The sequence below is a fragment of the Cyprinus carpio genome, chromosome A16 (assembly GCF_018340385.1).
Source record: "Cyprinus carpio isolate SPL01 chromosome A16, ASM1834038v1, whole genome shotgun sequence".
NCBI lineage: Eukaryota > Metazoa > Chordata > Actinopteri > Cypriniformes > Cyprinidae > Cyprinus > Cyprinus carpio.
The window spans coordinates 19,509,881-19,528,860 of NC_056587.1; the positions used below are offsets into that span (position 1 = coordinate 19,509,881).

At 33.2% G+C, this 18,980-nt stretch overlaps 3 protein-coding genes across 3 annotated transcripts; all 3 read left to right on the plus strand.

Moving 5' to 3' along the window:
• The first annotated feature begins 1,311 nt into the window (after nt 1-1,311).
• On the plus strand, nt 1,312-2,969 carry LOC109105073 (ragulator complex protein LAMTOR2). Its single transcript, XM_019118426.2, has 4 exons — nt 1,312-1,508; nt 2,062-2,224; nt 2,475-2,564; nt 2,646-2,969. Exons 1-4 carry the CDS (start codon nt 1,441-1,443, stop codon nt 2,700-2,702), a joined length of 378 nt encoding a protein of 125 aa, XP_018973971.1. The 5' UTR covers nt 1,312-1,440; the 3' UTR covers nt 2,703-2,969.
• A 1,132-nt stretch (nt 2,970-4,101) lies between these two features.
• LOC109105456 (ras-related protein Rab-25-like) lies at nt 4,102-8,630 on the plus strand. The gene is made up of 5 exons (XM_019118759.2): nt 4,102-4,391; nt 6,286-6,481; nt 6,885-7,078; nt 8,065-8,145; nt 8,307-8,630. Exons 1-5 carry the CDS (start codon nt 4,355-4,357, stop codon nt 8,432-8,434), a joined length of 636 nt encoding a protein of 211 aa, XP_018974304.2. The 5' UTR covers nt 4,102-4,354; the 3' UTR covers nt 8,435-8,630.
• Nucleotides 8,631-10,798: 2,168 nt separating this feature from the next.
• On the plus strand, nt 10,799-18,614 carry LOC109105071 (ras-related protein Rab-11A-like). Its single transcript, XM_019118424.2, has 5 exons — nt 10,799-11,216; nt 13,571-13,766; nt 15,280-15,473; nt 15,991-16,071; nt 17,525-18,614. The coding sequence occupies exons 1-5, from the start codon at nt 11,177-11,179 to the stop codon at nt 17,665-17,667; spliced, it is 654 nt and encodes a 217-aa protein (XP_018973969.1). The 5' UTR covers nt 10,799-11,176; the 3' UTR covers nt 17,668-18,614.
• Nucleotides 18,615-18,980: the final 366 nt, after the last annotated feature.

Genomic DNA, 18,980 nt, shown 5'->3' on the forward strand with positions numbered 1-18,980 from the left:
TTCATTGGGGTTTGTAGTTCCTTTTGACTTCTGATTTTGTCTTAAATCCAATGTTTTTTTATATTTGCAATGTTGGGCTACATGACACCATGCAATTTAAATGTATTTTATAGTTTAAGAAGTATTGCATGATCATATTCTTCTCTTATAACCGCAACATTTTTAATTAATTATTGTCTAATTAATGTGGAGGTCACACACAACTCATTTGTTCTTGTTGGCACATTACATAACCATTTAATTCCACAATCACAAAGCTTTAGACATTATGATTGCTTTAGCCAGATACCTTAACTTTTGTAAATATAATTTCTTGTTAATGTACTTAAGCACACAATATGAAAAATGAAAACCAGAATTTTTTTAATTGTGATTTCCAGGATTGGAAACATGGTGAATCCTGTAGTGAAGTGTGAGTTTATTATGCTCTGCTGTAAAAATGTGCTTTTTGTGGGTGCAATTACTATAAAAAAAAAATTTTCTTTAAGATTCTTAAAAAAAAAAAAAAAAACTTAATTGGACATCATTTGAAAATCAAGGTTCCAAAGAGTGAAGCCAGATGTAGAAGAACCATTTTGGGTTCCTCAAAGAACCTTTCAGTGAGCAATTCTTAAAAGAGACTTTTTAAATGTGAAGAACATTTCAATAAATTAAAGAACCTTTTTATTTATTTTTTATTTTTTTTATAAAGTAACCTTTAATGCATTGGAAAGGTTCTATGAATGTTAGGTTTTTTCCATGGAACCATTGAAGCCAATAAAGGATATTAATATTTAAGAATGCATATGTACAGTATATTGTAAACAGGTTGTGACTTATGAGGGTGAACCAGTTGAAGATTTAAGTTAAGATATCTCTCAGTGATAACAGCCTAACAAAGGGCTTTCTTATCTTGAGAGGTTGTTGCACTCATCTCCCAAAAGAAAGTCAAAACAAAAATGGGAAGTCTCAAAATTATTATTTTGTTTTTACATACAGTTATAGACATTTGAACTTGGTTAAAACAAAAATTAACAGTTAAAGCGTGCTAAGAAGACGCTTTCGACACGATACCGCTCGAGCCATTATTTGTGATTTTCTAACGCATTTATAAATCTCCATATTAAAAGGTGTGGGGAATTTTTTTTGTTTGCGCATCAGAATTAAAATGACTACCTTTTAATTTCTTAGCCAACAAAAATAACTCTGGCTTTGTCGTTTCTATTGTTTTATTAATGACCCGGAAAACAAATATATAAATCATCCATGTTACGTTCAGTTGTGATGCAGGCCACGTTTTTGTAGTTCGCAAGCACTGCCATGACACTACATTTCCCATGAACCACCAGAGCGGAAGTTAGAAGTCAGCTGATGTTCTTGTTGGGCTGCTGGAAGTTCTTGCTGTAATTTTTGCTAAAAATTTAAACTTGTACTAATATTATTGCCGTTTTCCTTTAAATTATGTTGCGTCCTAAAGCATTAACACAAGTACTCAGTCAAGCAAACACCAGTGGCGTACAAAGCACGCTGTGAGTATACGAAATTCACTCTTTGTTCGTATCAGTAGCTTTAGCTAGCAGATAAATTTGTAAACAACATTGTACATTAACATGTTCTCTTAAATTAAAATTGAGTTATTTTATTGCGTTTGGATTTTGTTGAGTAATGTCGTCTTGTATGTTAAATCAGTATGATTAAGATGTTAAATCATTAACGATGTCATATTCATACTTGAGCCATACTTAAAAATCACGAAATATCTTTGCATTAGATTACATAACAAATCAGTCATTATTTTAAAGAAATATAGCGCACACACACACACACCTTTCAAGCAAATCATGACTCAAAAATAAGTTTGTTTAATATTTACTTGCGTGAGCTCAAGAAGAACCGACAAACATCTACCAAAAACCACCAAAACACCTGTTTACTTTTAATGAATTAGTGTTTATTGGGAGAAAAATGATGAAATTGGTTCTGAGAAATGTTGTTTGCAGATGCCATTTGATATTGGTTTTAGTTTTTGGGCCACTTTACAGGTCAGAGGCAAATATATGAAGTGCTTTTGTTGTGTTTTAGGTTATTGAATAATGAAGGCTCTCTGTTGGCGTATTCTGGATATGGAGACACTGATGCAAGAGTCACTGCAGCCATTGCCAGCAACATCTGGGCAGCTTATGACAAAAACGGACACCAGGCCTTTAATGAGGACAAACTGAAATTCATTCTGATGGATTGTATGGTAGGAATGACAGTCATATATACATGATTGTGAATGCTGATCTTTGACATATGCAATAACATATGCACTATACAAGATATGCACAAATTCAGCACAGCAGATGCTATAGAGCAGGCCCTGTCTGGATGTACCAAACATATGTGCTTTTTTGAAATCACACCATGCCAGAAATAATACTAACATGATGAACTACTGTATTGTTCTACAATAGTTTTCTTTACAATGTGCTGCATTTTCTCTGTCATTACAGGAGGGCAGGGTGGCCATTACACGGGTTGCAAACTTGTTGCTTTGCATGTATGCCAAGGAGACAGTAGGCTTTGGGATGCTTAAAGCCAAGGTGAGATTTGGTGTATATATATATTATCACATGGCATGTATTTTCATGAGCAATCAAAGTAACTGTTTGTTATGTTCGCAGGCTGAAGCTTTAGTGCAGTACCTTGAGGAACCACTAACACAAGTGGCAGCGTCGTAGGATGTACTTCTGTGTATTTGTGTACATTGAAACAGAAACTTCTGAAGATCTTGGCCTTTATAATATATTATCTATGGCTTTATTTATTTGCATACTCTATATGATTGCTATATCAAATTTTGTGGCTATTAAACCCAAAATGATGCTTTACATAAACATTAGTGATTACATTTGAACTGCATTTTCCCATTTTATTATCTTTTCTTTGTTTATGTCTCAGTATTTTTGCAGTCAGTGTCAACAATATGAAATAAATTTGGAATCATTTTTTTTGTTACATGTTGTTATTTTACCTTTAAAACAAGAAAGTGATGCTTTTTATTAATTACATTGGAATAATATTTGTTGAACCAAAAATATACAAAATAAGGAATATTTTATTTTTCGCATTTCATTCAGCTAAAAATTGTGTGTGTCATAATGTATGTGAAGTTGAAATATCTCTGTCTTAGTTTGGGGTTCCTGCATTTCTTAAAAAAAAAGTCTTAAAGTCACACTTTTAAAAATCAAAGCTGTAAAAGGTCTTAAACCAGAGCACAAAATCTTAAACACAAAAACACTCAATTAAATAAATCATACACTAAAAAAAAAAAACATCTTCCTTTTGTGTTTTTGCCTTGTTTTCCAGTACAAATACCTAAGCATCCTTAAATCGAGGTACATTTACTTGAGATGCAAAAAGATATGAAGTCTTGTTTTCTGCGAAACTAAAGAAAATTAATTGAGGTTATACTTAAAACAAGAACAAATATGTGTCAGTAGGGTAGTTAAAACATTTCAGAGCCAGATATTTTTTCGTTTTAATCTCACTTTATTCAGTTTCTAATAAAACAAGATTTCTTATATCATCATTTTGCTTCTAAAGCAAATCTATCTGGATTTAAGAATCTTTTGTAGTAGAAAATAAGACAAATTCTGATGGAAGAATGTCACTTTTTTGTAGCGTGATCAGAAGGTACAGTAAAAGTTATTTCCATATTCTAGTGGTTAGAAGCATAAGCTTGAATAATTAATTAAAAAGTAATGAAGATCGATCGGAAGTTGTGTCTTCAAGACATTTACAATTTTAGACCATACTGATGTTTGTTTCATTCAAATTATTCAGTTTATTCCGTCTTCTTGGTCTTAAAAAACATAAAATCTTCATAAAACCTGCAGAAACTCCCTATAATATTTGTGTTCAAGCAGTAATTAACCATGTAATCCATGGCAAATGCCTGACGGATCTTGGGAGAAACTGCTTCAAAAGAGCGATTGGTTGCATATGGTGTGTATGTCGTCGTTTCATTGGCTGAACAGGTGCACTATTGCACCCAGTTTCATATGACTGCACCTGCACTCACCCTACCTGTTTGACCTGACTTGAGCACACCTAAAGTCACGCCCACTTCCCCCAGGTAAGGCACAATTGATAGCGGAACTGCCAGGCTAAATAACAGGGCTAGTTCCTTGTTCAAACAACTGAACTGTCCACCATTAAAGGTGGAGTTTCATTTATATTCCTTACTGTTTTTCTGCTATTTCAGGTTAGCCACTGTAGCATAGAGAGGGGGAACTTACATTCTTGGGTTTCCTTGGAATTGGCTGGGATTTTGACTCATGCAGCACTAATATAGATTAGTGAAGGAAGATCTGCTTACAGGAGAGACAATATGGGGTCTGATGAGGCCTACAACTTTGTTTTCAAAGGTAAGATTTGACACTTCCATCTTTGATGGAGCTTAGACTCTTTTCAGTGGTGTTTAGTTAGTTTTATGATCTGCAAGCATTCATTTCATTGTTTTGCAGTTGTAGAATAATGTTGGTATTTTCTCAAGTCATTAAAAAATAAATCAGTTATAGAGGAATATATAAAGCAATTGTGATAAGAAAAACAAGGTGTCATACCTTGTGCAATTAAATTCCTTCTTTTGTAAAGCACTGAGTTTACCAAAAAAGAAATGGAGTCCTATGTGTTGGCTGAAATCTGATTTCCACGACAACAAGGTTTTATTTACACAAGATTACTCGGTTAAGTTATTCAGTATGGGAGGGGAAATAGTTGTCCCTGTTAAAGCCCATTGTGAAACGATGATCCACAAGTGCATTCTTTAAATAACATCAAATCACAGTGACTACTTTAAGTGCCATGCATTTTTTGTTGGTTTCATTACGGTTAGATTGAAGCAAAAAGAACAGTAAGTTTTAAAGTAAACAATTTAAAACATGCAAGATCGTGATCATTTAAAGGGCCATGTTTATCACCTGTGCTGGTGGTTTAATCTGAAGTTATATTAAAATATCAAACACTGTAATTAAAAACATATATTTGTGCATTTGTGAGTTAATTAAAGGAATAATGGAAAAATAAAAGGGGGAAAAAAATGACAATTTGAAAATGAAAATGTTCAGGTCATCCAATATGAATATGAGTTTGTTTCTTTATGGACAGATTTGGAGAAATCTAGCATTGCATCACTTGCTCACCAGTGGATCCTCTGCAGTGAATGGGTGCCGTCAGAATGAGAGTCCAAACAGCTGATAAAAATATCACAATAATACACAAGCAATCCAAAAGATTAATGTCTTGGGAAGTGAAAAGCTGCATGTTTGTAATAAGCTCATCATTTTTTAACTTCAAACTGTTGCTTCTGGCTAAAATATTAGTCCATAACCAATAATATTGCTTCTTCCAGTGAAAAAGTTTATTACTATAAAAAATAATAATAATATTGACCCTCTAGCACTAGCTCTATCTATTCTCTTTCTTTTATATCTACTTTTTATTCCCTGTATTTATTTAAAAAAATTGCTACAATTGCTGCATTACACGCCGCTTTTCACGTCACAAGATGACAAGTGATGGAGTGGTGTGGATTACTTGTGGATTATTGTGATGTTTTTATCATCTGTTTGAACTCTCATTCTGACGGCACCCATTCACTGCAGAGGATCCATCGGTGAGCAAGTGATGTGATGCTAAATTTCTCCAAATCTCATGTACGTCTTAGATGGCCTGAAGGTGATATATTTTCATCAAATGTTCATTTTGGGGTGAGATATTCCTTTAATACTTCTTAGGCTTCTATAATAAGCTTAAACCTTGTATGATTCTTGTTTTCTAATGGTATTCTTCCTTTTTTATGTGCATAATCTCTCCTGACATAATATGATAAATGAACTACAATCCCAGAAATGTCATAATAATCCTACATGGGTGGAGAGTTGATTTTACTTTTGACATGTTTGAGTCATTCTTGTTTGCACCTGCAATGAGTTTTCATAAGGAGTGCTGTACTGGGACAATCCTATGAGGATTAGATCTGCTTCTGTCTCAAGTTTTAATGAACAACAAGTCTGGACAATTTCATAATAAGGATGCAGATTTGTGACTGTATAGTACATTTAGCCTCTTAATGTGGCATTTGTTATTGGAGAGTTACTTGCCACAAAAGTCCAAGAAGACAAGTTACATCATGAGTTTGTTAGGGGCTGGCCTTTTAATTCACAAATTATTGTAGATATTACACAACTGAATGTTGCTTAATACACCAAGCAGAGGTAGTTTTTCCAGACTCATACGCACCTCCATGTTTTGTTGCAGTGGTTCTTATTGGAGAATCTGGTGTTGGCAAGAGCAACTTGCTGTCACGGTTCACCAAGAATGAGTTTAGTCTTGACAGCCGGACGACCATCGGAGTGGAGTTCAGCACAAGAACTGTGCAACTAAACGATCTCACCATCAAAGCCCAGATCTGGGACACTGCTGGACTGGAGCGGTACCGGGCCATTACTTCTGCGTGAGTTTAACATGGTATAATATATGGTGGTGCTAAACAAGTAATGCCCATAGTTCAACCAAAATAATAATTATGTCAATTATACTCAGTATCATGTTGTTGTTGTTGTTTTTTCTTCTGTGGAACATAAAACACTTTTTCATAAAAAGGAATGGTTACCATAGTGTGATCTCAAATAAAAAATAAATTCATTAAAAAAAACTTTGATTTATTTTACTGTAGTTAATTATTTTTATTTCTTACTTACATTGCTATACAACTCATTTCTCACCTGTTGTTCTAAACCATCTCCATTATGTGATCTTGTTTATGACACAATGTTTTATGACAGTGTTCTGCACACTCAAAAAAGGAAGTGACTCCAGTCATCTGATCTGATGTGATCTGTTTTCCTGTATTTCAGATATTATCGAGGAGCGGTTGGAGCTCTACTAGTCTATGACATTTCAAAGCACTTGACATATGAAAGTATTGAGCGCTGGCTGAAGGAGCTCTACGATCACGCAGATCCTCATATCGTAGTGATGCTTGTGGGCAACAAAACGGACCTGGCAGCAGTACGAACTGTTCCAACAGAGGACGCCAAGGACTATGCAGGTCATTACTAAAGACAGCTTATTATATTATACCAGTTTACACAAAATTCACACACAAACTCAAAGGTCATCATGACCACCCTTCAAAATAAAAGTTCCACCTAGAAATTACAACAGATATATTTATAATAATACAATTTATTAAAACACACAGAAACTCAAAATAAATAAAATAAAGTTTTTCTAACTTGGAGAAATGATTACATTATGTATATTACTGTTGCACAGTAGAATGTATTTCTTAAAGTAATAATAATAATAATGATTATAACATTTATTTAAAAAAATTAAGGAATATTAAAATGCTTAATCCATGTTTTAATTAAAAAAAAAATAATTATTTATTAAAAATAAAAGGAATTATTACATTTTTGTTTGACTACATTTTAAAAGATTAACTAAATTGTTAGTTTTATAACTTGATTTGATTACCACCATTTTTGATAGTAAATTTATGTTTGACATTCCAGTGTTTTTTTTATATTCTATGCATTCTTGACAGTAAAAGAAGCCACTATAAACCCATATAAGAGCCAGTAATAAAAAAATCTGCACTTTAAAGAAAATCAGTAAAAATGTACTGTAAATCATGCGCAATGTACTGAATAATATGAAGGAACTTTGAAGGTGTTTTACCTGTATTTTAAATGTTACACTGAATTGCATTGTGTTTTAGAGTTAAGGGAAATGTAAATAAATGTACAGTTTACATTTCTAGTTTATTATCCAGTCTAACCAGTCTATTTTTTTAATTCAGTGAAACCCCCACTGTAAGAAAAAAATCTGTAGAAACTGGATAATGTCCTTGCATAAAATCACCAGTTCATTTTCTGTTAAATTTACAGACATTTCATTAAACCCTGAAACACTACACAGTGCAAATCATAATTCACAGTACACAATAGTACACTTGGTTGTATTTTTACGGACTTCTCTTAGAGAGTATATATTATATATCATTCAGCACAATACTGATTTTTTTTATAGAAAAGAATGATCTTCTGTTCATGGAAACCTCTGCTTTGGAGTCATTAAACGTCGAGGCAGCGTTCAACACTGTGCTTACAGGTAGCTACTGTTTATTCTGAACACATCTCACAATATTTACATGTACTTTACATGTTTTTGTAACCCTCTTGGTTTCTCCTCTTCAGTCAGGCTTGAAATAGTGTAAGCACTTGGCTTCATTATCACAATCATGCTGTCATTGTTTGATCTCTTTCTTTCAGAAATCCATAAAAAGGTGAGCAGCAAAGAAGTGACCCGAGGCTCTATCAATGCTGTGACATTATCTCAGCCTAAAGCTCCAGCTGAAGATGCTCAGGAGGAAAAGAAGGCCTGCTGTAAGAACCTGTGAAAGAACATATCGAATAGAAGGACTTTATGAGGGTCCTTATGGAGTTGTGAATTCAGCTTGAACACAGAGTTATTATTGAGAAAGAACGAGTATGATAAAAAACAAAAGGAAATCCATTTCATTGACTGACAGCCATATTTGTATTGTTAAATATTATGTAACAATTAAAAGGCATTTTAATTTCTGTCCGGTCTGACAAGAATTAATGTCAATTTTAATTCATTTAAATGTTAAATGTTCCCTCTCAGTAGGAGATTTGTGTTTGTATTATTTATGAAATGTCATGGCAAACCTTTCTTTCTTTCTTTCTTTCCTTTGTTTTTTTTTTTTAACTTTTAACATTTATTCACTTAACAGAGACTTACAAATGAGAAAGCTTTTCATCTTACTCAAGTTATTTAGATAAATAGATGCTGGACAAATAACCTTATCACTTTAATTAGAGTAAGATGGAGGAAAGAACATATTTTTTTATGCTGTTCATCCAGACTGTTTAGTTTTTAATTTGATTTATTCAACATGCCCAGTGAAGTTAATTGAACACACACACACACACACACACACACACACACACACACACACACACACACACACACACACACACACACACACACACACACACACATGGTATATAAACAAAAAGTATTTTTATTATTTAAGACTAATCAGCACTAATTTAATATTGCGTGCTATTAAAATCTATATATAAAACATTTATAAGCAAAGTGTTGATTTGTAACTTCATAAATGAATGGTCTCTACTCTTTTTCCCAAAATATCCACTAGATAAGTCAAGATAAATTTTTGTTGTAAATATGGGCTTCTGGACACATTTAACTTTTGTTTCACAAAAAAAGAAAATGACGATCTACCCTATCAGTTGCTGCTGTTAACACAATAAAAAGAAATAAACAGAGCATGTAATTTTCCAAAAAGAATTAAAGCAGAACTATGTATGAAAAACATCTGAATTTATTTAATTTTATTTATTTTTTTGCACAATGAGTCTCAAGTGCAGTTTGCAAACAACAAAAACAAAAAAGGGAAATAAAACGGATTACACAAAAATTTGATAATGGACAATGAATATATTTGAATCATCATTATTCAATAAACAGAATAATAAATATGACTTGAAATATTAATTGATTTGACCAGTTTGAATTGGAACTGGCTCTTTGCAGTCATAAATTTTGGATTATGATTATTTATATTAATTGTGAAATACACCAATACATATATATATATATATATATATATATATATATATATATATATATAAGGGATAATGTAATGTACATCCAGCCGGTCGTTCTCGCAACCACGACAGGGTGATCAGAACCGGTCTTGCATCAGACTGAAGGGCTTTTACAGGTTGTTATCCAGGAATAACAGAGACCTCGGAATGTCGCGACTGACCAATCAGAATCAAGTATTCCACAGAGCCGTGAAATAAATAAATAAATGTAAAAAAAAAAAAAAAAAAATATATATATATATATATATATATATATATATATATATATATATATATGTGTGTGTGTGTATATATATATATATATATATATATATATATATATATATATGTATATGTGTATATATATATATATTCTTAATTGGAATTATTTAAGAAGTCTCTTATGTTCACCAATGGTGCAGTTATTTAATGAAAAATACAGTAAAAATAGTAACATTGTGAAATATTATTACAACTCAAAACTTCAGAGCTGCTTTCTATTTTAAATATAAAATTAAGTATAATTTATGATGGCATAGCTGAATTTTCAGCAGTCATTACTCCAGCCAAAATATATATATATATATATATATATATATATATATATATATATATATATATATATATATATATATATATATATATATATATATATATATATATAGTTTTTGCTTTTGAATGAATATATAAATTAAATTTCTATTGAAGTGGCATTTCATTCAAACACTGATGACTGACTAATAATCCAATATGTGTAATTCTGATTGGTGCACAGCCCTGCTTCCTCATTGCCTCCTACGTGGCAGTTTCAGGTCCCATCATCCTCTGTAAAGCAGTGAGTGAAGTCACGCTGTGGAATGTGGAAGAGCTCACCTGAAATTTAGGCCTACCCGTGGCCCCGTGCTTTTTTTTTTTCTTTTTTTAAAAAGCTATTTTTCTAATGTACTGATGTACTTTAGTATCACTATACTCTGTTTATATTGCCTGACAACTATAAAAGACACACCTGTGACGTTACACACCTGTACGGAAGCCCCATCAAACATTTAATTGGGTCAAAGAGGCACACTCGTGTGATAGACAGGTTAGTTGGCCAATAAGATCACCGGAAAGGCGGGGCTACGTCTCAGCACAATGACGTAAGTGTTTGTCTTAAGAAGAGACAGCAGGGCGAAACTTGGTTGACGTAGACCAGCAACATCGTATCAAAGTTGATTAGCTGTAATTTTGAAGCTTATTCGGAACCTGTTTCTCTTAACGGTTACTTTATTCATAACCGTCGACAGAAGGAAATAAATTGTATATTTGTATTTTTTGTGATTTTGAGAGTCTTTAACGCATGAAGCGCACGTAGTAAAGAAGCGCAAGTCATCAACTGATGCGTCAACAAAGTTTCCTTGACTTCGTAGTAAATATTAGAGCGCCTTGTGGTTCTCCAGAAGAGCATAACATCTTTATATTTGAAAACACGGACCTGTTATTAAGCCGGTAAGAAGATTAAAGCCATGACGGGTAGAGAGGACGAGTATGACTATCTCTTTAAAGGTGAGCACCACGTTCGTTTCTGCACTTCAGGAGCAGCTGACTTTCAGATGAGCTCCTGCATGTCGGCTTCATGTCATGCTTTGTCTCCCTTGTCATAGGATGTCTTATTTTTCTATTCTAAAACACAGATTAGCATATCCAAGATGTGATTTGCTACTCTTTCAAGAAGGTCCGAGTTAGTTAGTCGCTGCTAGGCCACCTTTGACCAGCAAAAAAAAAAATAAAAAAAAATAAATAATAAAAAAATAACCGCCTGGTCACACTGGCTTTAGCTGGACAAGGTGGTTTTTAGGACATGGTGGCAGGTCAAACAGCTAATAATCATCTTAGAGCATGTAGAAGCAAGTTTCATGGATTTTCCAACAGGGCAAATGCATAAAAAGGCATAGAAATTATACATTTGTTTTTTTGGTTGATTTTATAATACACAACATGATTGGCTTCTCCTAATGTGTTTTGTTTTGCTTTATAATTCTCATTTAGATCATACATACAACTTATGAAATGGAAACAATTTGGACGGCAAAAGAAAAGCTTTTGTCTTTCGTGTGAAAATTGATTTTGATGCTTCCTTTAACCTCTTAACCGTCACCCCCGATTTTTGAACATAGACTTAAAAGTGCACTATCCAAACTTAATAGTGTCAGCAGAATAAGCACAGTTAAACCGGTAAGACCTGTATAAATCAGGTCCTTCTCAGGATGGGTTTGCATTCAGGAGGTTTTAAAAACTCTCCTTTTATCTAATGAATCAAATCTCTTTTGACTGAGAAAATCATTCGGATCATTCATTTGTTCTATTTTTGAGATCTAACCAATTAATCAAGATTAAAGGCGATCAAATGTAAAAGTTTGAGAATTTCTCTCAGTAATCGACTGCTGAAGTGAATGCTAATGATATTATTTTTACTAATCTGACCTCTTTGATGTCCGCGGTGGTTATGTCCATGAATTTGACTCTTCCGTTAGTCAAAGTTCTGCTCTTGACCTCCATGTGTGTCCGTGCACCTTTCGCTGTTTGATCGTGAATCAATCAGTGCTGTTCAATCACCGATCTGCTCTTTAAACATATCTGTCCACCAGCTTTAACACAAGCAGTAGTCTTTGTCAAAGTGCATTCCTGTGTGCCTGCCTAACTCCGATATTATTAGCTGAGACATCTGTTATGGATTTCATCTTTTCAGTTGACGATTTGGCATGCAACATTAACCCAATTTATTTCAGGTTCAGGTTGAATACAAATTTTAATTGTAATTTTTTTAATCACCTTCATGTTATGTTCCAAGTCTTCTTCTGAAGTCTCACAACATCTTTGTGTGATGATGAATAGACTGTAATTTATGTCATTAACTAATAATACTTCCCTCAACAAAAACTTTGAAATCATACTTTCAAATTAAAAATTCTAAATATGAGATTTGAGGTCCTTGAAGCATTTTTTTTTACATGGAAGTGTTCCTTTTATCTCTTACAGTATGCTGCACTGATTTCATTAAAGATAAATACATAAAAATAAAATAGATTAAAAGCAATTCACAAATTATTGTAAGTTTAAGTCTCTTCTGCTCACCAAGACTGCATTTATTTAATCAGAAATACAGTAAAGACAGTAATGAAATATTACAATTTTGAAATAGCTTTTTCTTTTTGAATGTACTATTTTAAAATCTTTTTTATTCCTGTGATGCAAAGCTGAATTTTCAGCAGCCATTACTCCAGTCTTTAATATGACATGATCCTTTAGAAATCATTCTGATATCCTGATTTGCTGCTCAAGAAACATTTATTATTAGCAATATTGAAAAGTTTTGCTGCTTAATATTTTTTAATATTTTTGTTAATCTTAATTTTTGTGTGTGTGAATAGAAAGTTCAAAGGAACAGCATTTATTTGAAATTGAAATCTTTTGTAACATTGACAATTTCATGCATCCCTGCTGAATAAAATGATTAATTTCTTTAAAAAAATCTTACTGACCCTAAACTACTTAAACGGTAGTGTAACTGTAGATATAAATTCAGTAATATCTATTCCATTTTTGCCTCTGTCAGCAGGAGACACACTCGTTCCCAGTATTTCGTGGGTGAAAAAGGGAGTTGCTCTTCAGTCGTGCCCTTTTCATTCATTGTTAAAAGCTTTGTGGAAACACACCCTTTGTGTGTGAAATATTCAAATCTAATTGCTGTTGTGCGGCGGAGGGAAGCCGGTTCCTGCAAGCGCACAAATGGAATCTGTTTGAAAGAGCACTCACAGTGTCATGTGTGTCTCCAGGGACAATAGCAAACACAATAGCGTTTAAAAGCACCATAAAGAGAGCCGGTTGATCTCACGCACTCGTGTCCTCTTCATCCGCAGTGGTGCTGATCGGTGACTCGGGTGTGGGCAAGAGTAACCTGCTCTCTCGCTTCACCCGCAATGAGTTCAACCTGGAGAGCAAGAGCACCATCGGGGTGGAGTTTGCCACACGCAGTATCCGTGTGGAGGGCAAGACCGTCAAGGCCCAGATCTGGGATACGGCTGGACAGGAGAGATATAGGGCCATCACATCAGCGTAAGTGTCTTCATAGTATCTGTCAAGACATCAACTTCTTTTAAAATGTCCAATTCTAATTTAAAAATAATTCAATTTAATAAAGTTAATAAAATCAATATAATATCAAAAATAATATAAGAACTTCAGTGTGTGCATAATTATTAGGTAAGTCAATATTCTGATCATATTTTTTTTCCCCGAGCATATTTTACCAATTCCAAATCAAGCAATCAGTTTTAATAACTACTATTAATTTTGTACATAGTCATTTATAAGTGATTTATAAAAAACAACAACTAATATTCAGATGTGCATAATTATTAAAGGGATAGTTCTCCAAAAATTGAAAATTCCATCATTAATTATATACTCTCCCTCATGTTGTTCCAAACCCGTAAGACCTTCATTCATCTTCAGAACACAAATTAAGATATTTTTCAATGAAATCCGAGAGCTTTCTGACCCTGCATAGACAACAATGAGACTGACACATTCAAGGCCCAGAAAAGGAGTAAGGACAAGCACATCGATAAAATAGTCCATGTGACATCAGTGGTTCAACCGTAATGTCATGAATACTTTTTATGTGCAAAAAGGTACAATCTTCTACAGGTACAGTTATTAAGATTGATGTAGTTTGGTGTTGGTAAAATGTGCTTGGAAAAAAGTATAATCAGAATAATTGTAAGTTTAATTTTAATTGAAAAACAAAACGAAAACACAGACGTATTAGGCATATAAAAAAATACAATCTTTATAGACGATAATTGATCTTACAATACAGTACTCTCACAATATTTTAAACAAAGCCAAATTAGAGTTAAAATAGTAAGTTTTTTTTTAAATTATTATTATTTCTTCTGAGACATATGACATTCTTGATTCTGCTTGGCTCAAAATACAGAATTGTTAGATGCACATGCTTGCTCTCTGTCCCTGACTAGATGTGTGTAAAAAGTTTTAAATGTATTTTATAAATAATAATTGATAAACATGGAAGCTCAAATGTGTGAGGTAACTAGAAAAATAACAAAGTGCAGTAAATGTTAAAACCATTTGCGTTCATGATTATGATAATAAATAAAGATTGTTTTAGTAGTTAAAATAACTGGAAGCATCTGACACTGGAAACAATGCACATTCAAGTTAAAAATCACCGTGCCCACTCTTATGTTAAAAATGTAAGGTGGATAATTGTGCCAGATTTCTAATCTTTTATGCTTGCCTTTTTAAAGTATAGTACAACAGAAGGACATAGACTCGAGTGAAGTATGAAGCATTTGAATAATAAGAAAACAACACCATTTGGCCCCTAATGATTTACCCTCAGATAAGATGAAGACAGCTGTTTTATTTCACACACTGTATCTGTGATCATGTGACCAGCTAAATACTTCTTGGGAATCACAGTATTATTGGGCACCTTAGACTGTGGAAGAAATGTGGTGTTTGTGTGTCTTTTAGTTGCTAAATAATGAATGCATCTTTCAAATGTGTATGTGTGTGTGTGTGTGTGTGTGTTTGGTCACAGGTATTACAGAGGTGCTGTAGGAGCCCTGCTGGTGTATGACATTGCCAAACATCTGACCTATGAGAACGCCGAGCGCTGGCTGAAAGAGCTGCAGGATCATGCTGACAGCAATATTGTCATCATGTTAGTAGGGAACAAAAGTGACTTGCGCCATCTGAGGGCCGTTCCTGTGGATGAAGCCAAAGCATTGGCAGGTTAGTGTTGTGAGGACTTTATTAGCTTGTTTAATTACTCAAGAGTTTCCATGAGTGACATTGTTATGGCAAATCAACGTTATAAAATGATATCTGAAAACACTAGACTTGTTATATAATTTACCCAGATTTATATAAAGGAGTCAGAACATAGTAATGAATTGTATTTAACTAAATATTTCACTGTAAAAATAAGACCTAAAATGCTGCTTTTGTGAAGACAGCTTGTAGAGTTGAGAGTTAACTAAATAATTGTTAAACACCCTTGGTAAAAACCAAAAAGGTCACTTTGAAAACCTGTATTTGAGAAGCTAGATATATATATATATATATATATATATATATATATATATATATATATATATATATATATATATATATATATATATATATATAGCTTCTCTAAAACAGGTATATATATATATATATATATATAAAAAATGTTTTTTTTATTTGTCTGTGTTTACGAGATGTCAAGTACTCCGTTCAATTGTGTGTGTGTGTGTGTGATTTACAGAGAAGCATGGACTTTCTTTCCTGGAGACCTCAGCGCTGGACTCTTCTAATGTTGAACTTGCCTTTCAGACCATTCTTACAGGTCAGTCCTGAACGAATCATCTAGTAGCGTCAGTATCACAAAGCTTTTGGAGGTGAATCTCATGAAAACTGTGAAGAACATCTACCAGTCGTTTTGTAAAATTAAGAGCATTCTTATTACTGTAATGAGAGAAGTAGTATTTCAATAGCAAAGTATTTATGCATAATTTAGTATATTAAATTATTATATAAAAAACATGGGCATGAAAATACTCAAAAGTTAAACATCCAGTTGCATTGCCATAATTAGATTCATTTTCAATGAGGGTCATTTTCAAACGTTGTAAATTTTTAATTTTAGAGAGAAATGTGACCTGGATGTTTTATTAACTGGATGTTTCTGACTCATTTCTGCTCAACTGAATCATATTAAAATATGCAGAACATGTACAATATATACATCAGGAAAAAAAACTTTCAGGCATGTGTGGTTTGTTTCTCACCCCTAAAAAGTAGAAATGCACCATTTGTGGTATAATTGTCACTTCTGTGAAGCTTTCCAAAAACAAAATGAAATTTACATTTATGCATTTAGCAGACGCTTTTATCCAAAGCAACTTACAGTGCATTCAGGCTAACTTTTTTTAAAAAATTTTTTATTTTATTTTACCTAACATTTGTTTTTTGTTATTGTTGTTCTTGTTTGTTGTCGTTAAATATTTATGATTTATTACTAATTTCAGAACAGTCTTGTACGGGTAAAAGAATGGAATATATTTTCCCCCTTGAAATTACTAATAAAAAAATTGTTAAAATTATCATATAATTTACTCAAATTTACTCAGACAGATTTATTTAAATGAGATATTACTTTAAATATTTGAAAAAAAAAAATAGTAATGTGAAAAAAAAAGTAGTCATTGCTGTAATACAAAGATAACCCAGAAAGGTTTTTAATTTAGAAATAAAACATAATAATTACAATTACTTCATAAATATCATTTATAGTTTAAATAATAGCATTATTTTTGTCACATTACAGTAATGAGAGTTTGGGGTTGCGAGGATCTGCTCAACTGAAAATTATTAATGACCTAAAAAAAATCAGGCTCAATTTTCTTTTATTTATTTATTTATTTTTTATAAAGTATATATCTATTATATACATAAAGCATTTATTGACAGTTTTTTTAGATTACAGTGTGCTTTTATATGTTCTCTAGTATAACCTCTAGATGGCGTCAGACTCCACACCACAGATATCCTCTGCTTTTCCTGTGAATGAATGAAACCGTGTTTTGAGGTCAAACTTTAAAAGTAATAGTGATTTGTTTTTATGCATTTTTTCTTTTTTGTTTGGCCTGGGATATACCTCTCTACAGCCACACTGTTACACAGTTACACTGTGTCATAATGAACCGTAGCTAAAGTTGTTGCACTGTACATGAAAGATCAAGTTTATCAGACAGCCCTGCATCATGCCGAGCTCTGAATTCTGACTCTCTCTCACACAGAAATCTACCGTATCGTGTCCCAGAGGCAGATGTCAGGGCGTGGCGATGACAACTTCTCCCCCAGTGGTTCCAGAGTGGTTCCCATTACTGTGCAGCCCACACAGAATTCGGGCAAGCAGGGTGCCTGCTGTCAGAATAACTGAGCTGCCACAGCACCACCATGGGATCTGGGGAGAATCGTCACCTTTGTTGGGCTGGGCTGCAAGGTTGACCATGACCATTGTATTCCCTGCGCATTGTGTGCTTAATGTATGTAACGGACTTGCTTAGTTATGCCCAGAATCAATAAGTAATAATCTTCAAAACTGGAGAACAAGAGATGATGTTGAAAGGATTTTCTCAGAAATGAGAGGCCATGCTTCTTGTTTCAGACAAATTAGAAATGAGCAGTTAGCTGGGGCACTCAGACATGGCTGCTCTGTTTATTTTATTCCTGCACTTTTTGCCACAGACGGTCTGCTTACAAACAGTGGGCTGGAAGAATGAGGAAAAAATGCTTAGAATGTGTAATGCTACTTTTAAGTAACTCTTGAATGGTTTCTGATCACAATGGGGATTCACTTGTGAAGTTATAGATTCTTTTTCCTTTAGTGTGCCAGTGCAGAAGTAGTCTGAACTTTTTCCATGCATCTCAACACCTGAGAAATTCACACTGTGGTCATCATAGCCGCCTGTTCGCTCAATTCTTACACGTTAACGACCCTTTTGTATTTATTGAATGCAAATATGATCTTGTTATTCTGTGGTGTTTTTGCCTTCTTTTTTGTCATGCTTTTATCCGTCACTAGATTATTGATCAGAATTTCTCAAGGGTTTCTCCTTCCAGTCACAGCACTCATTTGCATAAGCGCTGGGAGTGTTTTCTGTGGAGCAGAGTAATGTTCATAGGTAAAGTTAATGACTGGATGTGCTGTAGTTTTTAATAAGAGTGCAGTATGTTCAGATTTAGGGTTGGGAATCGTTAACTGGTTCTTAAATTATTTGATTATTTTTTACGACACTTGATTTGGTTATCGTTTCTTGAACTTATGCATTCTCAATCTATGCTCTTTTATGCATAATAAAATATACAATATAGAGCCACTTTAAAGTTTTTGTTGTCATGGTGATCTTATTTACTCACAGCATTAACATCAGCAATGAACTTTCAGGTATATTATTTTTGTTTCCAAACATTGTAAAGTCCGAAAACACACCATTTGTGCTATCCATGTCACTTGTGTGGTGCTTTTTCTCCCCATAAAATAAGATAATTTATTATTATATTCATTTATGATTTGTTCCGTGTGTCAGATGTTCTCCATTCTTTATTTTTTACTTTAAATTACTACAGATTAATTAAGGTGCCAGAATTATAAAATAAAATAGTTCATCCAATCATATTATCATATAATTTACTCAAATTAGGACACAGTTTTTTTTTATTTTGTCAGAAGAGTTTCTTTAAATCCCTGTG